The following is a 21361-nucleotide window of genomic DNA, read 5'->3' as shown; positions in this document are numbered from 1 at the left end:
CTGACCGTAGCAACCAATCCACCAAGTGCATGTCGAGTGAGTGACAGGGAAAGCATGCCCCAGAGCCGGGCTCCAGGCCCGAGCCTCCTGTCTGGGGCCTCTGAAGACAAGACGCTGTGTCAAGGCTCAGGTTCCTCCCCTCCCATGGTTGATTACAGACCGTCATACGCCGTCAGAGTGCAGAGTCCCAGCTGCAGCGTGAGGCACTGAAACCACCGGGACATGACTCACCGCTGTGGGGAGGAAGGGAGGCAGAGGCTAGGGTTAGGGACTGAGCGAGCGAGTGAGTTAGGGCGAGGGACTGAGTTAGGGAGTGAGTTAGGGCTAGGGTTAGGGACTGAGCGAGTCAGTGAGTTTGGCGAGTGAGTTTGAGCGAGCGAGTGGCTAAATGCAGACGAGAAGGAGATCGATGAGGGGTTCTGACCCAGGGTACCCTTGGGGGTCTGTGTGGGGGGATGCACAACAACTGCCATAGTGTATCCAATGTCGTTTTCTATCCTTGGTGTTGATTCGAACATTGATCTTTTGTGTGCTTGTGTGTTTGTGTGTGTGTGTGTGTGTGTGTGTTGACTCATATGTCTCGCCTTCTGATGTGGTGAGTTTGTCTTCGACACAGATACCGGGGGCGGCGCATTTAGACAAAGGCTGTGTGTGTGGGTTGGTGTGTGTGGGTTGGTGTGTGTGTGTGTCTTTGTCTGTTCTCCAGACTATGTCCCCCCCTGTGATGCAGCAGTAAAGGTGCGTTCACTTGCGGGTCGTTGAGACAGCGTGCGCGTCGCTAGATCGGTCCTCGTGTTCTCGTTCTAACCAACCAAATCCGCTGGCATGTGATGGCGTGCTGCGCGGGAACTTCCCCCGTTGGAAAACAATGGAGTGGAGGGGTTTAAAGCGTTTAAAGCTTCTCATGTGATCGCACCTCAAGACTGTTGAGCAGATCAATGTTCCAGGACGGGGAACCCCAGTCCGGGATTCAAACTCATGACACAAATCATTTAGGGAAAATGTTTCTGTGCCTGTTTGTGTTTGAGGAGGAGAACTGGAGTGTGTGTGTGTGTGTGTGTGTGTGTGTGTGTGTGTGTGTGTGTGTGTGTGTGTGTGTGTGTGTGTGTGTGTGTGTGTGTGTGTGTGTGTGTGTGTGTGTGTGTGTGTGTGTTTGTCTGTATGGTCAGCTGGCTGTGGGTGGGGGGGTTTGTTTAATAACAGGCTGCTGCCAAAACTGACAGCAGAGTTTGAAATATGAGACCCCAATATTACCTCAGTGTGTGTGTGTGTGTGTGTGTGTGTGTGTGTGTGTGTGTGTGTGTGTGTGTGTGTGTGTGTGTGTGTGTGTGTGTGTGTGTGTGTGTGTGTGTGTGTGTGTGTGTGTTGGCTTGAGGGTATCGGTATAGGAACCACACTTGGCTTGAAAAATAATGAAAATATTGTTTCCCAAACTTAGGAAACTATTTCTTAACTTACTTTGCTGTGTTGGGGTTACATTACCGTTTGGATATGGAGTTGGATATCGACAGTGTTATGGTATATGTGTTTGTGTTTCTAAAGAGGCTGTCTGCATGTTCGTGTGTGTTTGAGGGTCTGGAGACATGTGGGGGTGTGTGTGTCCCCCTCCCCCACGCACACGGGGGTGTGAGGAGGATGTGAGCTGGTGTTTGATACCCCTCCCTTCACAAAGACAATTTGTTGTTTACACTGATTGTTGGTGTGTGTGTGTGTGTAACACCTTGGGACCAGCTGCTTTTTTGTCAACTCAGCTGTGTGTGTGTGTGTGTGTGTGTGTGTGTGTGTGTGTGTGTGTGTGTGTGTGTGTGTGTGTGTGTGTGTGTGTGTGTGTGTGTGTGTGTGTGTGTGTGTGTGTGTGTGTGTGTGTGTGCGGGTGGGAATTAGCTGTTCTTCAACTTAACTATAACTCCAATCTAAAAAAGCCTTTGCTCCTGTTTTTAATAATATCTTTAGATGTAGTATTTCATACCTACTACTGTACATGTGCACATCTGTCGGTGTGTTTGTTCACGTGTGTGTGTGTGTGTGTGTGTGTGTGTGTGTGTGTGTGTGTGTGTGTTCACTTGTGGCTCATTGTGTTTGGTTCTCAAACATAATTTCATTGTAACTGTTTGTGGCGTGAGAGAAAGACTCAGACAAAGCCGTCATTGTACGCTAAACATCACACACACGCATCCTTGTGTATGTAAAGGTCTGGTTATCTCCATTCATCATGGGCCTGCATGTGTCTCTCTGGGGCACCACTTCCTGCTGTGACCCGGCTGTGACATCACGCTGTGACGTCACCACGTCTACAGCCCCGGCCATTCAAAAGGCCAGTCGGCGTGCGGAGCTTAGTTCACACACAGCCGCCGCGCCTGGGGTAGCACTGCCCCCGCTAACACACTCACACACCACACATCACACACGACTCACTCACCCAGGACTGCCACCCTGGCTCGCTCTGACCCAGAGGCACACGCCGGGTTAGCAGAGATAGTAAGTGCTGAGGACAACTTTAAGCCGAGCTTATGGAGGGCAGACGCTGCTAAGGTAAGGGTTGTTCTAGCCGTTTTAGTTTAGACTCTGCGGGAGCTCTGTCCGGACTCTGTGACACACATGGGTGTTAAACCGCTTTTATACATGGTTGAAGGTAGTCACAAATTGTATTATTTCTTATGTCAGCCTGTTTTCGAGTCCATATGATCCAGAATATGTTGTCTGGTGGACACAGACATCGTTTTGCCCACAGTTTTGGTGGCAGTGAGCCCTTGGGTGAGGCACACTGTATCCTAAATGGTTGTCATTTAGAAGCCTGTAATGTAGAGGTCTTTGTTACTATTTAAATGACAGTCCTACTTTTCTTTAAAGTACTCTGGAAATAGAACAGATGGCTATTATGCCGTGTGTGTGTTTGTGTTTGTGTGTGTGCGTGTGTGTGTGTGTGTGTGTGTGTGTGTGTGTCGGTCGGTCGGTCTGTGTGTCTGTGTGTGCGGGCGAGTGTGTGTGTGTGTGTGTGTGTGTGTGTGTGTGTGTGTGTGTGTGTGTGTCTGTGTCTGTGTCTGTGTCTGTGTGTGCGGGCGAGTGTGTGTGTGTGTGTGCGTGCGTGCGTGTTAAATAGAGTGTGTATGTTTGTTTAGCTGAGTAAAAGTGACCTGAATAGTCTCCCGATGGGAAACCCATGCCCAGCGAGGCAGAGATCTGAGCAGGTTAGCTCATGGTATGTGCCCTCTAAGCTGTGTGGTTATACACTGTGTGCATGTATCTGAATGCCACCAAGACAAGTAGAACATGTAGATGCATTTACACACGCACAATATACACATACAGCGTTTGTTATTTGTTTGTAATAAGATTACCATCATTCCTTCTAATGGAAATTCTTGGTGACTAAAGTGTGTGTGTGTGTGTGTGTGTGTGTGTGTGTGTGTGTGTGTGTGTGTGTGTGTGTGTGTGTGTGTGTGTGTGTGTGTGTGTGTGTGTGTGTGTGTGTGTGTGTGTGTGTGTGTGGTGTGGTCCTACCCTTGTGGGAGCAGGAATATATGCGCTTTTTCCCTTGTCACAGCATTTAGGGCTGGGTCACTTGGCCACATGCACACACACACACACACTGACGCACGCACACAGACGCAGATGCGCACAGGCTGGAACACACACACATGTTAACCGCCCTCTCTGTACACGTGCGGCGACGACACCACGCACAATGCTCTCACAGACGCACACACGTCTGCACACCGCGATCAGGAATGGCAGTTTAGATGACTCCTACATCGTATTGACCACTTATACTTAGGCTGCCACAACTGACAAATAGCCTGCTGTAATCATGGGTATTTACAGCTGGATACCAGGGTGTCATTACCCACTTACCAGCAAAACAAGAGGGCCCTCTTCCCTTCATCCCGTTCCCTGCCTCCTCGTCCTTCAACAGCCTCCCATCTTTGTCTTTCATTTAATTCTGTCTCTTTTTCTATTTTTTAAGTGTTCATTTCTGCTTGTTGTTTTCTTTCTGTCTCTTCCCTGATCTGAGCCACCAACTGCCACTCAAGTTCAAATCCTGTTGTGATTGGTCCATTTAACACACTCTCGCCTGTGATTGGTCAGTTTTGCATTGCTCACACGTTTTTCCCTAATCTGTGTATTGGATTGGTGTTTTGTCGTTGCAGAAGCAGCCGTCTGCAGCCTAGCTGAAGATGTCTGATAATGGGGAGGTCGAAGACAAGCCCCCAGCCCCGCCCATGAGGAACACCAGCACCATGATTGGCGCCAGCAGCAAGGACCCCGCCCCCTTGAACCATGGGTCTAAGCCCCTCCCCCCCAACCCAGAGGACAAGAAGAAGAAGGATCGATCCATCAGGTCAATACTCACGGGGGGAGGAGACAAGAGTAAGTGCTTGGCCTTCACATTATCTTTACACCATGCACACACACGCACACGCGCATCCACACAAACACACACTCTCAGGACTTAGCATACTGTCAACCTGCACTGTATCACTTTCTCACGACAGTCAGCACTTCAGCCCTGCAGTGAAGTTACAATTCAGTTAGGAGGTCAGGATGCCGTAATGGTCATGTGACTCCCACCCGAGAGTTTCTGGGTTCGATCCTCAAAGTCCACCCTGCCAGCGACCTGAAGGCCACCTTGAGCAAGACACTCTGCTCCCTCATGTCTGGATAAAGTGTCTGGTGAAAGATGGAATAGTATTCATTATTGTCCAAAATGATTGGGAAAGATGAGATAAAAGGATAAAAAAAACGAATCGCCCCAAACTAAATGAATTCAGATATTTCTTTGTATCTCTGAATAAATGCCGTTGAAATGATGGACAGGGGTTAGGTAGAGCAGGTTTAACTAGCTTGCTCAGTTTGCTGGCATGTATTCCCCACCGTGTACATCGCTCTAGTGGAGCATAGTTTACTAGATCTTGTTACATCGCTGGGGGACATGTATACTTCATCTTCCCTTCTTTTAAAACCCTGTCAAAATATCAGTTAATAATTCAAATGAAGAGGTTTGGTTACCAGCGATGCACGATACACTGCCAAGACATCCTATCCGTGTTTCACGGTTAAACAATGAAAGAAAAAGCTGGTTATAACTGACCAGCTGTGACCAGTGAGGTCTAGTTTATCTTTGCTCTGCCCTCTGATCGCCACCTAGTGGTGCGGGGGGGAAGTGAATCCCACGTGTGTGAGAGTGGATCACGACCATTCATGTTCCTTGGTCCTGTCCAGTAACATAAGGGGCAGATCATATTGGCTGACGTAGTCTAGTTGTGTGGGTGAAGCTATACCTCACAAGGCCTCTCCACACCTGGATCGGTTCATTGCCTTGCTCAAGGACACTCAAGGGCGCTAGGAAATTCAACACTGCTGGCTACATTACAGCGAGTTGCAAAAGGCTGCCAATAGCAAGATTCTGCAGTAGTTTGAAAACACCAAACTTGTGACCTCAAAGTTGCCGTGCCAAAATAAATGTAGAAGTCATCAGAAACATCCTTTACCAGTTTGAGCGGCAGAGAGTGTAGAGTGGTGTAGAATAGAATCGATACTGTGGACAAGGAATGTATCACTTGATGTGACCGCAAAAGCTCCTGTCTGGATCTAAGCTTGTTAGAGCTAATTAGCCACCATGAAGCATGGGGCAGCAGCATGGCTAGCTAGACTCTCCCCAGCGTGTAGAGTGAATAATGCTAACGGCGTCAGGGCACTAGGTACTAGCCTCATTGTGTCAGTCCTGTGCACGGGCAAACGAGGCCTCGTTATCCCCCCGTGTAATCACCTCCGCATTACAGACTTAACCGCTGTCCACGCCTAGTTACCGCCTTGTCTTAGCGCACCACAAAGGGATTTCGCCTATTAGCATTTCAGCTTAACTGGCTGTGGGCGTCAGCCCTCTGAGCTTTACGCATAATTACATCCATCGATTTAAAGATTTCTGTGTTCTTAATTCCTCTTTATGCTTTTGTATCCGATTTGTTCTTTCAGTACAGATGCATTTTGCTGCACTGTTTCCTTTCTTTTGTTCACTGTTTTTACCCAAAGCACTCTTCCCCGGTCTCATGAAATGGATTGACCTTTCGTGTTTCTCATGTTTTTCCGCTGACGGATCAAATCAACCTTTTCCGTCGCCAGGTCTCTGCAGTGAGGCGAAACGCACAGAGAGAGCCTGCGCGTTTTTTCTGCTCCTTTAAAAAAAACATACAAACTGCTTTGAAACAGGTGTTCATGTGGCACACACAAACACACACACACACACACACACACACACACACACACACACACACACACACACACACACACACACACACACACACACCTGTCGAGGGGCTTCCCGCCGCACCAGCATGCGGCCCTCACGGCTGGTGTTAATTACATTCCTGTTAGCTGCCCCTCGGTGGCCATTAACAAGCTAACGGAGCCTGACCTCTGACCTTGAGCAGCTGCCGGCTGGCGTTGACCCCAGACTGAAACAAATGCAAAGGCCTCATCACCTCTTGCTGGGACACTCCGGCATGAACGATGATCCCAGTTAAACGTTGCTAAATCAAATGGGTACAGGGGCAGGGGGGTTTTATGTGTGTAGAAACAGTTGTATGAGCATAAGCAAAGCAGAGAGCTAAACTCAAGCGCCTTTTCACTGCCTGGTGGATCACATCTCGATATCTGATGATGCTTTATGTAATGGTTTTGCTGTGTGGGAGCATGCAGAGGTTTATTGGATTTGGTGGGGAGGGGGTTGTGGGTAGGTTTTGGAGGTGGGGCGATGCAGGGGGGGGGGGGGGGACTTCCAGGTCTTCAATCTGAGGCCCTTTTGGTGGCAGACTAACCTTGTGATGTCTATCCAAAATGTAATCTCGGCCCTATTTTTTATCTGTCCCTATCACTCTCCCCTCTCTCTCTGCCTATCTCTCTGCCTATCTCTCTCTCTCTCTCTCTCTCTCTCTCTCTCTCTCTCTCTCTCTCTCTCTCTCTCTCTCTCTCTCTCTCTCTCTCTCTCTCTCTCTCTCTCTCTCTCTCTCTCTCTCTCTCTCTCTCTCTCTCTCTCTCTCTCTCTCTCTCTCTCTCTCTCTCTCTCTCTCTCAGCTAACAAGAAGAAGGAGCGCCCAGAGATCTCTCTCCCGTCTGATTTTGAACACACCATCCACGTTGGCTTTGATGCCGTCACTGGAGAATTCACCGTGAGTTAGTGTGTGTGGGTGCGCGTTGGTTTTTCCAATGATTACATGATCTGCCATTGGTATATTTCCCAGTGCAACACACACAACACACAATTGTGTCCCTGCATTTATGTGTGTGCATGCACACTACACAAGAAAAGCTTGTTATATTTCATTGTTGTGTGAGCGTGTCATTGGGTTCTGTTACCCAACAGGAACTAGAGTAGTATGTCATCTTCAGGCATTGCATATACATGAGCTAACCATGTAACTCAATCTTTGTGTTTTGGTTGGTCCGCTGTGAGTTCACGTCTGGGTCTTTAGTCTTAGGCTTGCATTGAAATGCACAAACGTGCTCGCCGCACACTCACAGAATGTGGGCCAGCGATGGGTGGACGCATGAGTAGTACTAGGGGATGGGTGGAGGGACAGAGGGATAAACAGAAGAGCGCGTGATGAACTCAGATGAGCAGAAAGATGAAGGGAAAGACTGGGGACTTTGACCCAGTTCCTTGTGGGGCCCCGGTAGAGCTCACTATGGGCCGAGGCATCGTCCCACCACCCTTAATAAGGACCGGGACTGTCAGTGATCCCTCTGTAGGGTTCTATGCTCCGAGTACTTTATTCATAGCCTTCCCTCAACCGCGCTAGGTACGGCTGCAGCCTGTGGCGGATCTTCCATTAGGCAAACCTAGGCAAGTGCCTAGAGCCCCAACCAAAAAAAAAAAATATATATATATATATATATATATCTGAAACTGATTTTACTGTGGAGAGTTGAGTGGCAGTGCACTATGGGTTTATTGCGATTCTATGAGTATTGGGATGGTTATTTGTTTTGTGTACGTGTTTCAAAAATGAGGGCCCCATGTCTATATTTTGCCTAGGGCCCCAAAATGGCTAGATCCGCCCCTGGCTGCAGCACTAAAGTAGTTTGTGAGTAAAGCAGCACTACAATGTTTTATTAACTTCACTTTTGTGTGTGTGTGTGTGTGTGTGTGTGTGTGTGTGTGTGTGTGTGTGTGTGTGTGTGTGTGTGTGTGTGTGTGTGTGTGTGTGTGTGTGTGTGTGTGTGTGTGTGTGTGTGTGTGTGTGTGTGCGTGTGTGTGCGCTCCTGTGTGTATATGTGTGTGTGTGTGTGTGTGCGCGCGCGTGAATGTGTGTGTGTGTGTGTGTGTGTGTGTGTCTCCAGGGCATGCCAGAGCAGTGGGCGCGGCTCCTCCAGACCTCCAACATCACCAAGCTGGAGCAGAAGAAGAACCCGCAGGCCGTTCTGGACGTGCTCAAGTTCTACGACTCCAAGGAGACCTCCAACAGCCAGAAATACATGAGCTTCACCGGTACACACACACACACACACACACACACACACACACACACACACACACACACACACACACACACACACACACACACACACACACACACACACACACACACACACACACATACACACACAAACGTGTATGCTATACACACACACACACACACACACACACACACACACACACACACACACACACACACACACACACACACACTTCAAGAAGTGCAGAAATGCAGACACAACCTCAAATGCAATAACCAGATCTTTGGAAACACACACACAGGCATAACATATCTGTGAATGCACATATACACACACATACTTTGCATACTTCTCTAGAAAGATAAGCCAGATTAGAATTTAGCACCATGTCAAGCACTCAATCCTCTATTGAACGCAGTACCCTGCCTTATGGCCACACAGATACATTCATACACACTGATAGACCATCACGTCTTATAGGTAAAACAAGGCAGCTTTATCTAGGAATACTGCCCAGTTTAGCAGGAGAGCAGCTGATGTTCTCACCATCTGTCCACGAACACGGACGCCTCTCTCTTGATATGTTGTTATATAAGGTGCTTCACTGACGCTGTGATTCTCAAACCTTTCTTTGTGTTTCTTCAGACAAAAGTGCAGACAACTACAGCTCCTCAGTCACAACGGTGAGAATTTGTCTCTTGAAATTTTATTTTTTTATCCAATTTTGGCTGTTAGGGTGTTGTTGTTTGCTTACGAAACCGCCACGTGGGAAATCATGTGAGCTACGCCTCTTTGATGCTGCATCACAGAAACAAATCAAGCAGAGACTTCTTTTTTTAATAGCTGTGAAAGTGAAGTGGGTGTGGGAGGACTTTGAGTGTGAGAGAGAGAGAGAGAGAGAGAGAGAGAGAGAGAGAGAGAGAGAGAGAGAGAGAGAGAGAGAGAGAGAGAGAGAGAGAGAGAGAGAGAGAGAGAGAGAGAGAGAGAGAGAGAGAGAGAGAGAGAGAGAGAGAGAGAGGGAAGAGGTGGGGAGAAGAATAATAATGTGTGGAAATAAACTTAATTTGTTTTTTAATTAAATAGCCTGACAATGTCAATAGTCTTCCTGTATCTAAGTACAGAAGACATCTTTGTTACAATAATAACATATTGGTTTTGGAGAAGCCCAAAAGAAGGTTAAGATTTATACTATATGAAGGTGTCTCAACGCAACCAAAATGATGTTTGCACAATACCTTACCAAACACAAGATGGAAGTTCAAAGTCTGTTACCAGGGAACTGAAATTAACCCAACCCCTAAATAATAATTAACATGCTACACTAAGTCATGTAGCCAATTCAGTTATAGTCTTTCAGGGCCAAAGATATTCATGATTGATGTCCATAATTGGTACAAACAATCTTGTATTGTGATTTAATTGTTTGGTATCATCGTGATGGCATTTCTGAAACAATACAGAGGAAAGGCTGTTATATTCCTGCTGTGGGTACACACTGGTCGGCATTTCTGCAAAGGCTCCCGGAAGAACTGTTGATTACCCCGTTTGGCTAGGTGTGTCTAATGTTAGCTGTTGGCTAGTCAGGTGTCGAGATGTGCAGAGGGCGAGCTGTTGTTTTGCCAGATTGACTTTTTGTGTAAAAGGTTATCTGTTTGCTAGCCAGGTATGTAGGTGAGCAGTAAGCTAGCTATTAGCTAGCTATATTACCAACAGAAGGCTAGCTGTTGGTTAGCCAGGTATCTCTGTTGGCAGTAGGCTAGATTTAGGATGGCACTTTGTTTAATGGATTGAGTATACTGCAGGAAATGTGGAGGAGGATGGGTGTTGCTCTCTCTCTCTCTCTCTCTCTCTCTCTCTCTCTCTCTCTCTCTCTCTCTCTCTCTCTCTCTCTCTCTCTCTCTCTCTCTCTCTCTTCCCTGCATTGTGAATCAGCATCTTTCCCTCCACTTCCTGTCTCTGCCACTCTGCAGCCTGGCTGCTAGCCTACTGTTAGAGAGAGAAAGCGATAGGGAGAGGCAGCAACAAAGGGAGAAAGTCGGAGAGAGAGCCAGAGAGAGGGAGAGGGCGGCAGAGATAGAGACCAAGAGAGAGAGAGAGAGAGAGAGAGAGAGAGAGAGAGAGAGAGAAAGGTGAAGTACAGAATGGGCCGCTCCAGTCATGGTCAGGTCGTTGGGATCCAAACAGCGGAGACAGAGAGAGGTACCAGCAGAGACGGAGTTCAGAGGGAGGAGACGACGAGGGAGCGATGAGGTCGAGGGTAGAGGAAGAGTAGAGGACGGAGACATAGCAAAGAAGAAGAAGAATGTCCCGGAAGTCTTGACGGACAGGGAGCGAAACAGGAAGTGAGGTCAGAGCCCCCAGTAGGTGATGCTGGTGCTCGTGGCGTGGTGGGCCAATGTTGTGTCAAAGCCCAGCAGTGGGCGTCACCCGACTAAGCCCCGCCCCCTCCTCTCATCTTCCACACTCCTTCAGAACTCCAAGGCCGTGTCGGAGACGCCCGCCATAGCAACCGTATCCGAGGACGAGGATGAAGACGAGGCGGTGCCGCCGCCGGTCGTCGCGCCGCGACCGGAACACACCAAATCGGTGAGGCCACGCATCGACATTTACGACAATCGTTAACCTTCTCGCGCGGTCTCGCTCGGCCTCGCTCACAGATTGAGGTTCATAACAATGCTCAGGTTATCCCTGCTTCACACGTTCACGCACACGCTCTCTCCCTCACACACACACATACAGACACAAACACGCGCTCTCACAGACACACACACGCTCATCCACACACAGGCTTACACTCACACCCGAACGCAGGCTCACACGCACGCACAGTACACACACACACACACTCGCACAAACACACCTTAACAAAGCCCTATATTCCATACCCACTCTCCCACACATACTTGACCTCATGGCCCTTTATAGTATTGGAAGTGTAGCTACTTCCATATTATTTTATTAATTTACACAGAATATCTCATCATGTCAAAGTTAAAAAGGTTTTTTTTAACGAGCAATTAGACCACTGTGAGAAAAAAAGGCTCGGAAGAAATCAATTTACAGCTTGGAAACATAACTCTTTGTAGAACAAGTTCCTTTCTGACACCCTCGTACATCAAACAGGCCCACATCAAACTAATTAGTAACTAAAGAGCCTTGTGCAGCAGAGTACAACACGCACACACACGCACAAACTGATATATATATATATGCATATATTCACACACACACGCACATATACATGCACACACACTCACACACACTGTATAGTACTATCGTCCCTTCCCAAATGTTATATCAAAGTTATAGCAGCCTTTCTGACTGATGGATATTGATTCATAAATGTCACACGAATCCCTCGCTCCCCCATACACACACATGCTGCTTGTTTTATAGCTCATCAAGTGACAGCAGAGCACAGTGACATGACATGCATAATTAAAGAGGATGCCATAATGAAACCTCTTTCTCGTTCTCTTTACCTCTCTCTCTCTCCCTCTCCATATCTCTCCCTCTCTCTCGCTCTTCTCTTTTATCTCCGCCTCTCTCTCTTTACCTCTCTCTCTCTCTCTCTCTCTCTCTTTACCTCTCTCCCTCTCTCTCTCTCTCCCTCTCCATATCTCTCCCTCTCTCTCGCTCTTCTCTTTTATCTCCGCCTCTCTCTCTTTACCTCTCTCTCTCTCTCTCTCTCTCTCCCTCCCTCCCTCTCTCTCTCTCTCTCTCTCTCTCTCTCTCTCTCTCTCTCTCTCTCTCTCTCTCTCTCTCTCTCTCTCTCTCTCTCTCTCTCCCTCTCCATATCTCCCTCTCTCTCGCTCTTCTCTTTTATCTCCGCCTCTCTCTCTTACCTCTCTCTCTCTCTCTCTCTCTCTCTCTCTCTCTCTCTCTCTCTCTCTCTCTCTCTCTCTCTCCATATCTCTCCCTCTCTCTCTCTCTCTCTCTCTCTCTCTCTCTCCCTCCCTCCCTCCCTCTCTCTCTCTCTCTCTCTCTCTCTCTCTCTCTCTCTCTCTCTCTCTCTCTCTCTCCCTCTCCATATCTCTCCCTCTCTCTCTCTCTTCTCTTATATCTCCGCTTCTCTCTCTTTACCTCTCTCGCTCTCCCAGATATACACCCGGTCGGTGATCGACCCCATCCCCCCTCCCCCGACCAAAGATGCAGCGACCTCGCCCATCTCTCCACCCGCCGCCGTCCCCGCCCCTCCCACAGCCGAGGGCGGAGCCAGCAGCCCGCCTAGCGCAAGCCCCGCCCCTGGACCCTCCGTGCCCCGCCCTCTGGACAAAACCAGAAAGAAGAAGATGTCCGACGAGGAGATTCTTGAGAAACTACGTAAGAGGCCGAAAGAGACGCACAAAAAATACACACACACATTAACAGACACATACTCACAAAGACACTTATTTAAAGACGGCCCTACATATCAAGTTGATAATATTATTGTCATAGTTAGTGTCACAGACTCACAGGCTGCCTGGGTTCGTATCTCCCCACTAACCCATCACCTGGGACTGGATTGAGGACGTTGTTTTTGCTGTATTTCAAAATCGAAATTTTTTTAGTTGATTTACTTATTTTTAAACATGCCAGAGCTCGCATCACACTGCAATAATGATACTCGATAAAGAAACATTTATGAGAAAGATCAAATGTGGTGATAAAATCCACATTTGTTCAGGTATCTTGATATAGAGATCATTTTAAGATAATCTCTCTCTCTATATATATATATACGTCTGTAATGTCCATACAGACTCAATGTACTTCACTACAGAGTCTTTGTATGTATCCCCATAAGGACATCCACTTTGTTTGCATTTCATTTCTGTTCTCCACAATAAAAGCCTTTATTTTTTAAACCTATGCCCCACGCTCTCCAGACGTGTTCAGGTCTCCCTCTGCTGGTAAGATCGGGATACTGCGCGTCTGTCTCTTAACCGACAGACCAGCTATCCACTCTACCCTGCTCTCCCTGTTGTCCCGCCCTCGCGTCTGATTGGCCCTCTTGTTGTTTGCCACCGTCAATCTCCTGCAGTTATTTGGTGTCTCTGAGAGACACAGAGTGCCTCTCAGCTGTTTGTTCTCAACTTCCACTCCTGTGTCCTCTGATGCTCCGACTACACAACTACTACACAAGCTTTCTTTCTTTCTTTCTTTCTTTCTTTCTTTCTTTCTTTCTTTCTTTCTTTCTTTCTTTCTTTCTTTCTTTCTTTCTTTCTTTCTTTCTTTCTTTCTTTCTTTCTTTCTTTCGTGTTTTCATTTTTTCCTTTCTGTATTTTTTCATTCTTTCTTTAATTTGTCTCATTTCATTCTTTGTCTCTTTCTTTTTCATTCCTTGTTTTTGAATTCCTTTCCTTAATACTGTTTGGTTTTGTAACATTTCAGTCATAGGTTTTCCAAATGTGCATATCTCTCTCTTGTAATCTTTCCCATGCTGTCATCTCATCTGTGTTTTGTTTGATTTCTGTCTGGATTTTGTTTTCAAAAGGAATGAGAATGAATAGATATCATGGGTTCTATTCATTCTAATTCTGCACTCAAATATTAATTGGCAAAAATGTAAGATAGTCCTGTGAATACTTGACGTCTTTCTCTAGAACCTCCCATGTGAACATTGGTTTTGTTGTTGTTCCTCCATGTTCTGTTCATTCTTATGCAATTTCTCTCTCTTCCCCTCTAATTCACTATTCTATCTCCATGGGTCATTAAATTTGTATTCTCCCACTTTCTCTCTCTCTTTTTGCCTTTTTCTCTCTCCCTCAGGAAGCATTGTGAGTGTAGGGGACCCTAAGAAGAAGTACAGCCGCTTTGAGAAGATCGGACAGGGGTAAGACCTCCTGGGTTCCCTGGGCATCCTTGTTCTAAATATACCTTTCATCATCTTCGTTATATATATGTGCATATAGATGTATGTAATATGTATATGACATGCATGGTTAATTACCATAAATCACAACGATATGTTATTATAGATACGCAATATTATACCAAAATGAAAGGGATTGATTCTCACTCTGAAGCCAGTATTTATGCTACGGTAGTTGGTTTGGGAGCCCCTGCTGGTACCGGCTGCTAACTGTTCCTCTGCTCCTGTGTGTTCTCAGGGCTTCCGGAACCGTCTACACAGCCATAGACATCGCTACTGGACAGGAGGTAGAGTCTCCTCCTGACTCCGTCCGTCTACCGTCAGCGACTCCTGTCTGTCTGTCTTACAAATGTCCTTTGCAGGACAGACCGAATAGGGCTATACAAACACCTTTGTGTTTGTATAGCCCTAGTCGATAACTAATATCCAGCTCTCTCTCTCTCTCACTCTGCCTCCATATGTCTCTCTCTCTCTCTCCCTCTCTCTCTCTCTCTCTCTCTCTCTCTCTCTCTGTCTCTGTCTCTGTCTCTCTCTCTGTCTCTCTCTCACTCTGTCTCTCTCTCTCTTTCTCTGTCTCTGTCTCTGTCTCTGTTTCCTTCTCACTCTCTCCATGTCTCTCTCTATCTCCATATGTCTGTCTCCTAGGTGGCCATCAAGCAGATGAACCTGCAGCAGCAGCCTAAGAAGGAGCTGATCATAAACGAGATTCTGGTCATGAGGGAAAACAAGAACCCCAACATTGTTAACTACCTGGACAGGTAATAGACACACATACACACAAACACACAACTACACACACACATCACATCCACATGCACGACCACACATACTGCATAAGACATTAAGGTTTCATTGCAAACATTCTCATCACCATAGTAACAAGAAATCAAAAGTGTGACAGGATTTACAATATGGATAGACTTTTCTATTATCATCTGTGACATCGTGTGTGTCGGTTTTTGTTTGTGTGTGTGTGTGTTGCCATAGTTACCTTGTTGGAGATGAGCTGTGGGTGGTGATGGAATACCTGGCAGGAGGTTCGCTGACTGACGTCGTCACGGAAACCTGCATGGACGAGGCACAGATCGCTGCAGTATGCAGAGAGGTAGGATCATGTTTGTGTGTAATTGTAATAAAACCTAGGACTGCTAGCAGACGCAGAAGGTATTCACACCCACATGCACCACCCTACCCCAGTGACCACCCTTCTCCTACAATCCGCAGTGACACGTCAGTAAAGGGGGCAATGAGATATGTGTCCCCAATCGATTCGGAGTGAATCCGAGTCACTGTCCGAGAGAAAATGCAGTTTATTATGCAATTTTTGGAGCACTAGCGCTTAGCTTAGCATTTATTCAACAGTATCAGTATTATTGACGCCACAACTTCCACCTCATGTTTAGAGCTATCGACCCAGAACTTCACACTTTCTTGAGGTTGATGGCATAAATGTGCCTACGTAGTTTTCAGGTCCTGGCACATTGTGGGGTGGAATTATGATGGATTGAATATTGCAAAATACCCTGGAGCCATCTTTCTGTCTCGGTCTCACCCTCTCCCTCTATCCTTCTATGTCTCTGTCCGTCTGTCCGTCTGTCTCCACAGTGTCTGCAGGCACTGGAGTTCCTCCACTTTAACCAGGTCATCCACCGCGACATCAAGAGCGACAACATCCTGCTGGGCATGGATGGATCCGTCAAACTCAGTCAGTCAACAATGAACTTCTGATTAACTTCCTTAATCACTATGGCAAACTGTCGGACGTTTGTTTGACCAATGAAAATGTAGTGAAAAATCGGTATAAATTAACGGTGTCGATTATTCCTTTTATTTGCAAACGTCCCTGGCTATAAAGCGCTCTCATTTTCTGTGTTGAGGAAATGCGTTGTAGTTCTATTGAATGAACAGTAGGTGGTGCTGTGCCCTTCTGAAAGATATGGTTGAAAGAGTACAACGTGTCCAAAGCAAAAAATGCCATGCAAAGACATCATTAGCATGTATACCTTGTTGTCTTTTTAAACGATTCCTGAACCTAGTCCAATTAACAGTTCACCCCTAGTAAAGTAATCAAACTAAAAACCCTCAGTGTTAATGCCTTGCTCCAGCATGCACTTGACCTACAAAACTGACCCATGTTTCTCTCTCCCTCTTGCTCCCCCTTGCTCTCCCTCTCTCTCTCCCTCTTGCTCTCCCCCTCTCCCTCTCCCTCTTGCTCTCCCTCTCCCTCTTGCTCCCTCTCGCTCTCCCTCTCACTCTCTCTCTCCCTCTTGCTCTCCCCCTCTCCCTCTCCCTCTTGCTCCTCCTCTCGCTCTCTCTCTCTCTCTCTCGCTCTCGCTCTCTCGCTCTCTCTCTCTCTCTCTCTCTCTCTCCCTGTCTCTCTCCCTCTCCCTCTCTCTCACTCCCTCTCTCTCCATTGCAGCTGACTTTGGCTTCTGCGCCCAGATCACCCCTGAGCAGAGCAAGCGCAGCACCATGGTGGGCACGCCGTACTGGATGGCGCCCGAGGTGGTGACCCGCAAGGCCTACGGGCCCAAGGTGGATATCTGGTCCCTGGGCATCATGGCCATCGAGATGGTGGAGGGGGAGCCACCCTACCTCAACGAGAACCCCCTCAGGGTGAGTGTGTGTGTGTGTGTGTGTGGGTGTGGGTGTGGGTGTGGGTGTGTGTGCGTGTGTCGAGGCTGTGTCAGGTGGTGCTGGTCGTTTGGGTCAATTCAGGGACAAAGAGAATGTATTAGACAAGCTAGGATATTTTATTTATAAGTCCCAGATGTGAAATTAAGGGGAAATTGGCTGCAGAAAGAATAAGAATAAATAGATTAAAAATTCAAATATAAGATAGTTGCATTTATATACAGTAACTTCCAGCTCCAACAGTAAGCTGTAGCTGTGTCATAAGACCACTAGTCCGGGCTGTGTCTTCGCTTTTAAATTTTCTACAGAGATTTTAACTTTTAAGGACATTTTGTCCATAGAGGATGCGGGAACAAAGTCATTAGTATATATACGTTGTTGTTTTTCAGGATGGCACCATCAACCATGTCATTTTGATAATAATGTCACAGAAGAAAAGGAATTGGCCTGGGATCGCACTTAAATTCAATTCAATTGTATTTGTACAGCCCTTAATCACGGTGACAGACTCATAGGGCCAGACAGGCCAAATATATTAATGCCAGCTCCCTTTTACATTTTTAATTTATTAAAAAAGAAAACAAGTGGTTTTGTCTCATTCCTGACAAAAGCCAAATTACTTGGCAGTTAACTGTATTGAAAAGCTCCATTTGCTTTGTGTCTCACTGCCATCCCATAATTTCAACCTCCACACAATTGCCTCTACAGTCAAGCTGATGGGTTCTAAAGCAGTGCAGTAATTAAACGGTGTCTCTGTGTGTGTCTGTGTTTGTGTGTGTATCTATGTGTGTGTGTTTCGGCATGTTGTGTGTGTGTGTGTGTGTGTGTGTGTGTCTGTCTGTGTCCATCCGTCCGTCCAGGCGCTGTACCTCATCGCCACCAACGGGACCCCCGAGCTCCAGAACCCTGAGAAGCTGTCCGTCGTGTTCCGGGACTTCCTGAACCGCTGTCTGGAGATGGACGTAGAGAAGAGGGGCTCGGCCAAGGAGCTGCTGCAGGTACTGCCTTGTGTGTGTGTGTGTGTGTGTGTGTGTGTGTGTGTGTGTGTGTGTGTGTGTGTGTGTGTGTGTGTGTGTGTGTGTGTGTGTGTGTGTGTGTGTGTGTGTGTGTGTGTGTGTGTGTGTGTGTGTGTGTGTTTGCGTGCGTGCGTGCGTGCGTATGTATTACTGTGTGTGTGTGGGAGTCTGTGCGTTATCAGTATATAACCTTTCCAAGTAGTTGTCAATGTTGGGCTGTGGGTTTGTGTTCACGCGTGTGTCTCAGCTCTGCTCTCTGTACTTGAAACACGGCCGAGGTGCATAATGAGACTGACTCAGTGTGTGAGCGGAGGGGAGGGCGAGAGCGGTGAATCCACTGTGAAGCTGTGCTAAAGTGACTTACGTGGGAGGCCCGGTCCTCCTGTTACATTGGAGCGCGCGAGGGGAAGATGGATTGAGTGGGAGCGGCGGTAGGGAGTAGCCCTGGAGGGCATTACATTGAAGGTCTCTGTCTTCTCGTGGGATAATAATGGAGTTCATCAATAGATTATATAAGGAGCCGCTGTGCGCGGACACAGTGAAGCTGATCCGCAGCCGGAGGGAAGGGGGCGCCTCTTTTCAAGGCTCTTACAAATTGTATCATAACATCTGAAGCGGCAAATGAACGCAAGAATGTTCAATTAAATGTCGTCAAAAGCATTTCTTGGGCATTTCTTCGGATTTAGTGTGTTTGCTGAATCCGAGTCTATCAGTCTCTATCGCTCTCTGACTCTCTGTGTGTGTCTCTCTCTCCCAGCATCGGTTCCTGAAGGAGGCCAAGCCGTTGTCCAGCCTGACCCCCCTCATCCTGGCTGCCAAGGAGGCGGCCAAGGCCAACCGCTAACTGGCTAGCCAGCCAGCTAGCCTAGCCTTGCACTCTTCCAACAATCCATCTCTCCATCCATCTCCCACTCTCCTCCTCTCTTTTCTTGGGGTGGGGTGGGGTAGGGCGTGTCACCATCTGTGACCTTTGAACCCCATGTTGACCCCCCCCCGTTCCACTGTTGCTAGGGCACCATCAGTGTCTTCAAGCAACTCCCACAAATCAACAGCTTTCTATTTTTTCTCCACCTCCTTTTTTTTTTATATCCTACTTGATGACGATGATGATGTGGAGGAGGAAGAGCGGGTTCGCTCGTGACATCATCGATGATGACTGCATGATGGTTCACACAAATCTGGTGTGATGGTTTCCATGGTTTCCAATGGCCTCCTCTGAGGATTAATTCAACGGATACCCAAAGACTCATGGGAGATTTTTTCCTTCTTTCAAATTGTTTTATTTCTGTCTGAAAATCCCACGCCCTTCATCGGCCCAACGGACCCCCCGCTGCGGACGGCGTCCTCATCTGTGTGTAGCTGTGTGTGTGTTTGTTGTGTTTGCATGTGATCGAGAGAGAGGGGTTTAGTGATAATTTTACCGGGTCAAAGGTACTAGTCTGGAACTTTCTCTTTCAGTGGATTATTTCACTGGCTCAACTGTAATCTTCTTCTTCGCTCTCAAAGTGCATTTCTCACACTTTGTTTTATCAAATTGTATTTTTTATTATTTTTTAAGTTAAGCCTTGGGATGGGGCGGGGGTCGGTTTGTGACGTTGGGGTATTGTTGGTTTCGTTGATATAGCATTTGCTATAGCAGTGCAGTGAATGCTGCAAGTTTGGCACTCAGCCCTGTCCGCAGAGTGAGTCCTGCGTTATAGACTCAAGATAACATCAACTATAACGAAGATATCAACACACACTGGCATGCCCAGAGCCTGGGAGAGACCTGGTTGGACACTGTTGTTGGAGTCCCCCCACCCCCCACCCCCCCACACACTCCTTTCATGGCTGTTGCTAAGGAACTGGCCCCAGCCTAGTATACTGGGAGTTTCCAGGATTGTTTTAGCGCTCTGTGATGATGTTTTTAATATCTGCACTCTATCATTCTTAGTATCTAGGCCAGCGAATGCATATTTAGCTTGTCAAGTCAAAAAATAAATGCTGTCCTTAAAGTGGCGGTTTCATTTCTCACTCCCGAAGCCGTGGACAGCCAACGTTGTAAATACCCACACTCAAAATGTCCCTCCAGATCTTTGCGTCAGGGGAGATGCTTGTTTTCTAATCGGAAAACTCCTGGTTGGAACCCCGCCCAAAGCACTACCGGTTCAGGTCTGGTAACTCGTTACGTTAACGGCAGCATTTATGATGACAAATCGATCAGGCATAAACAAAACCAATAACTACTTCCACAATATACCGATATTACCCATCATTCCAGCTGGCTAGCCAGGCCCTGTTCATTGGCTCTGGGACTCAACACAGCTGTCTGCGGGATTGAATGCGAGACTGATCGGGGGAGAGATTGATGTGCATGTCAACGGGAAACTGAACGTTCTTTTTTTATATGATATGTTTAAACGAAACAACAAAAAAAATCTGTGGTGATGAATTGTGATGATGACGAGCTGCATATATTGACGATGAAGAATGCCTGTGTCAGTTGGCTGAAGAGAAATATGTCAAACTTATTTTGTGACAAAAGGAAAGCGTTGAGCATTACTTGCGGTACTGTGCGTGGACCTCTGCTGGGGGACTGGATCAAACGGATATGAAACTGAGTTGTACATTTTATGTGTAAAAAAAATAAAAACTTAATTGTTAAAAAAAAAGAGACCGCTACAGTATTAATCAAAGTAACGTTTTTCTCTGATTATTCTATTTCTAACTTCTGCTTAACTCACTTAATAGATTGAAAGAAAGAATATCATATAATCACACCAATACTACGGTATCAACTCATCAATAATTAACAACCTTCTTGTCTCTCTGGCCCTCTTAGCATCTCTGTGTCTCTACGTCTGTCCGTGTCTATGGGGGCCGGCTAGGTGTTGAGCTGTTCTGAGTCCTAGTCCAGAATGTTCTGGATCTGAATCCCACCCGAATCCCTGCCTACCTGGAGTGAGATGTTTAACATCAATGTGTTATTTTTTTTAAATGTACCCGACTAGAAAAGCACCACGAAGTGTGTGGATGAAAGTGCCTGCTTAGTGACTTAACTGTACGTAGGCCGGCACTCTGTCCCATTCCCCCTCTTGTCTTATTCCCAGCTTTCGCTCTCCCCTCGTCACGAATCCACTGCTCTGATTGGAGGTCCCCTCCCTCTCTCTCTCTCTCTGTCTCTGTCTCTCTGCCTCCATCTCTCCTGCGTAGGGAGGGTATTTTTAGCAAAGCTTCTGTACTGCAGGGTGGAAGCTGGATATAAAACCTCCATTCTTCCTTTCATGCCTTCCCCTTTTTCTATCCAATTAAGTTTTCATATTGCTTTCTTTCTTCTCTCCGTCTCCTTCCTAAACTCCTTCCTCCTTCTCTTCTGTGTGTGTGTGTGTGTGTGTGTGTGTGTGTGTGTGTGTGTGTGTGT

General features: G+C 47.0%; 1 protein-coding gene across 1 annotated transcript in view; it reads left to right on the top strand.

The window, feature by feature from the left end:
* Positions 1-20895, top strand: part of pak1 (p21 protein (Cdc42/Rac)-activated kinase 1) — a 36632-nt gene extending 15737 nt beyond the window's left edge. Inside the window, exons 3-16 of the mRNA XM_056611909.1 lie at positions 4149-4368; positions 7072-7166; positions 8338-8485; positions 9100-9137; positions 10927-11040; positions 12555-12777; positions 14209-14272; positions 14550-14598; positions 14957-15069; positions 15299-15416; positions 15917-16016; positions 16731-16927; positions 17806-17943; positions 18719-20895. Coding sequence (XP_056467884.1) covers positions 4176-4368; positions 7072-7166; positions 8338-8485; positions 9100-9137; positions 10927-11040; positions 12555-12777; positions 14209-14272; positions 14550-14598; positions 14957-15069; positions 15299-15416; positions 15917-16016; positions 16731-16927; positions 17806-17943; positions 18719-18805 — 1677 coding nt within the window. The 5' untranslated portion in view covers positions 4149-4175 and the 3' untranslated portion in view covers positions 18806-20895. The remainder of the gene's footprint in view (positions 1-4148; positions 4369-7071; positions 7167-8337; positions 8486-9099; positions 9138-10926; positions 11041-12554; positions 12778-14208; positions 14273-14549; positions 14599-14956; positions 15070-15298; positions 15417-15916; positions 16017-16730; positions 16928-17805; positions 17944-18718) is intronic.
* Positions 20896-21361: the final 466 nt, after the last annotated feature.

This window comes from Gadus chalcogrammus, chromosome 16, assembly GCF_026213295.1.
Source record: "Gadus chalcogrammus isolate NIFS_2021 chromosome 16, NIFS_Gcha_1.0, whole genome shotgun sequence".
In the NCBI taxonomy this organism is placed as follows: Eukaryota; Metazoa; Chordata; class Actinopteri; order Gadiformes; family Gadidae; genus Gadus; species Gadus chalcogrammus.
This window is presented reverse-complemented; position numbering and strand designations above follow the sequence as displayed.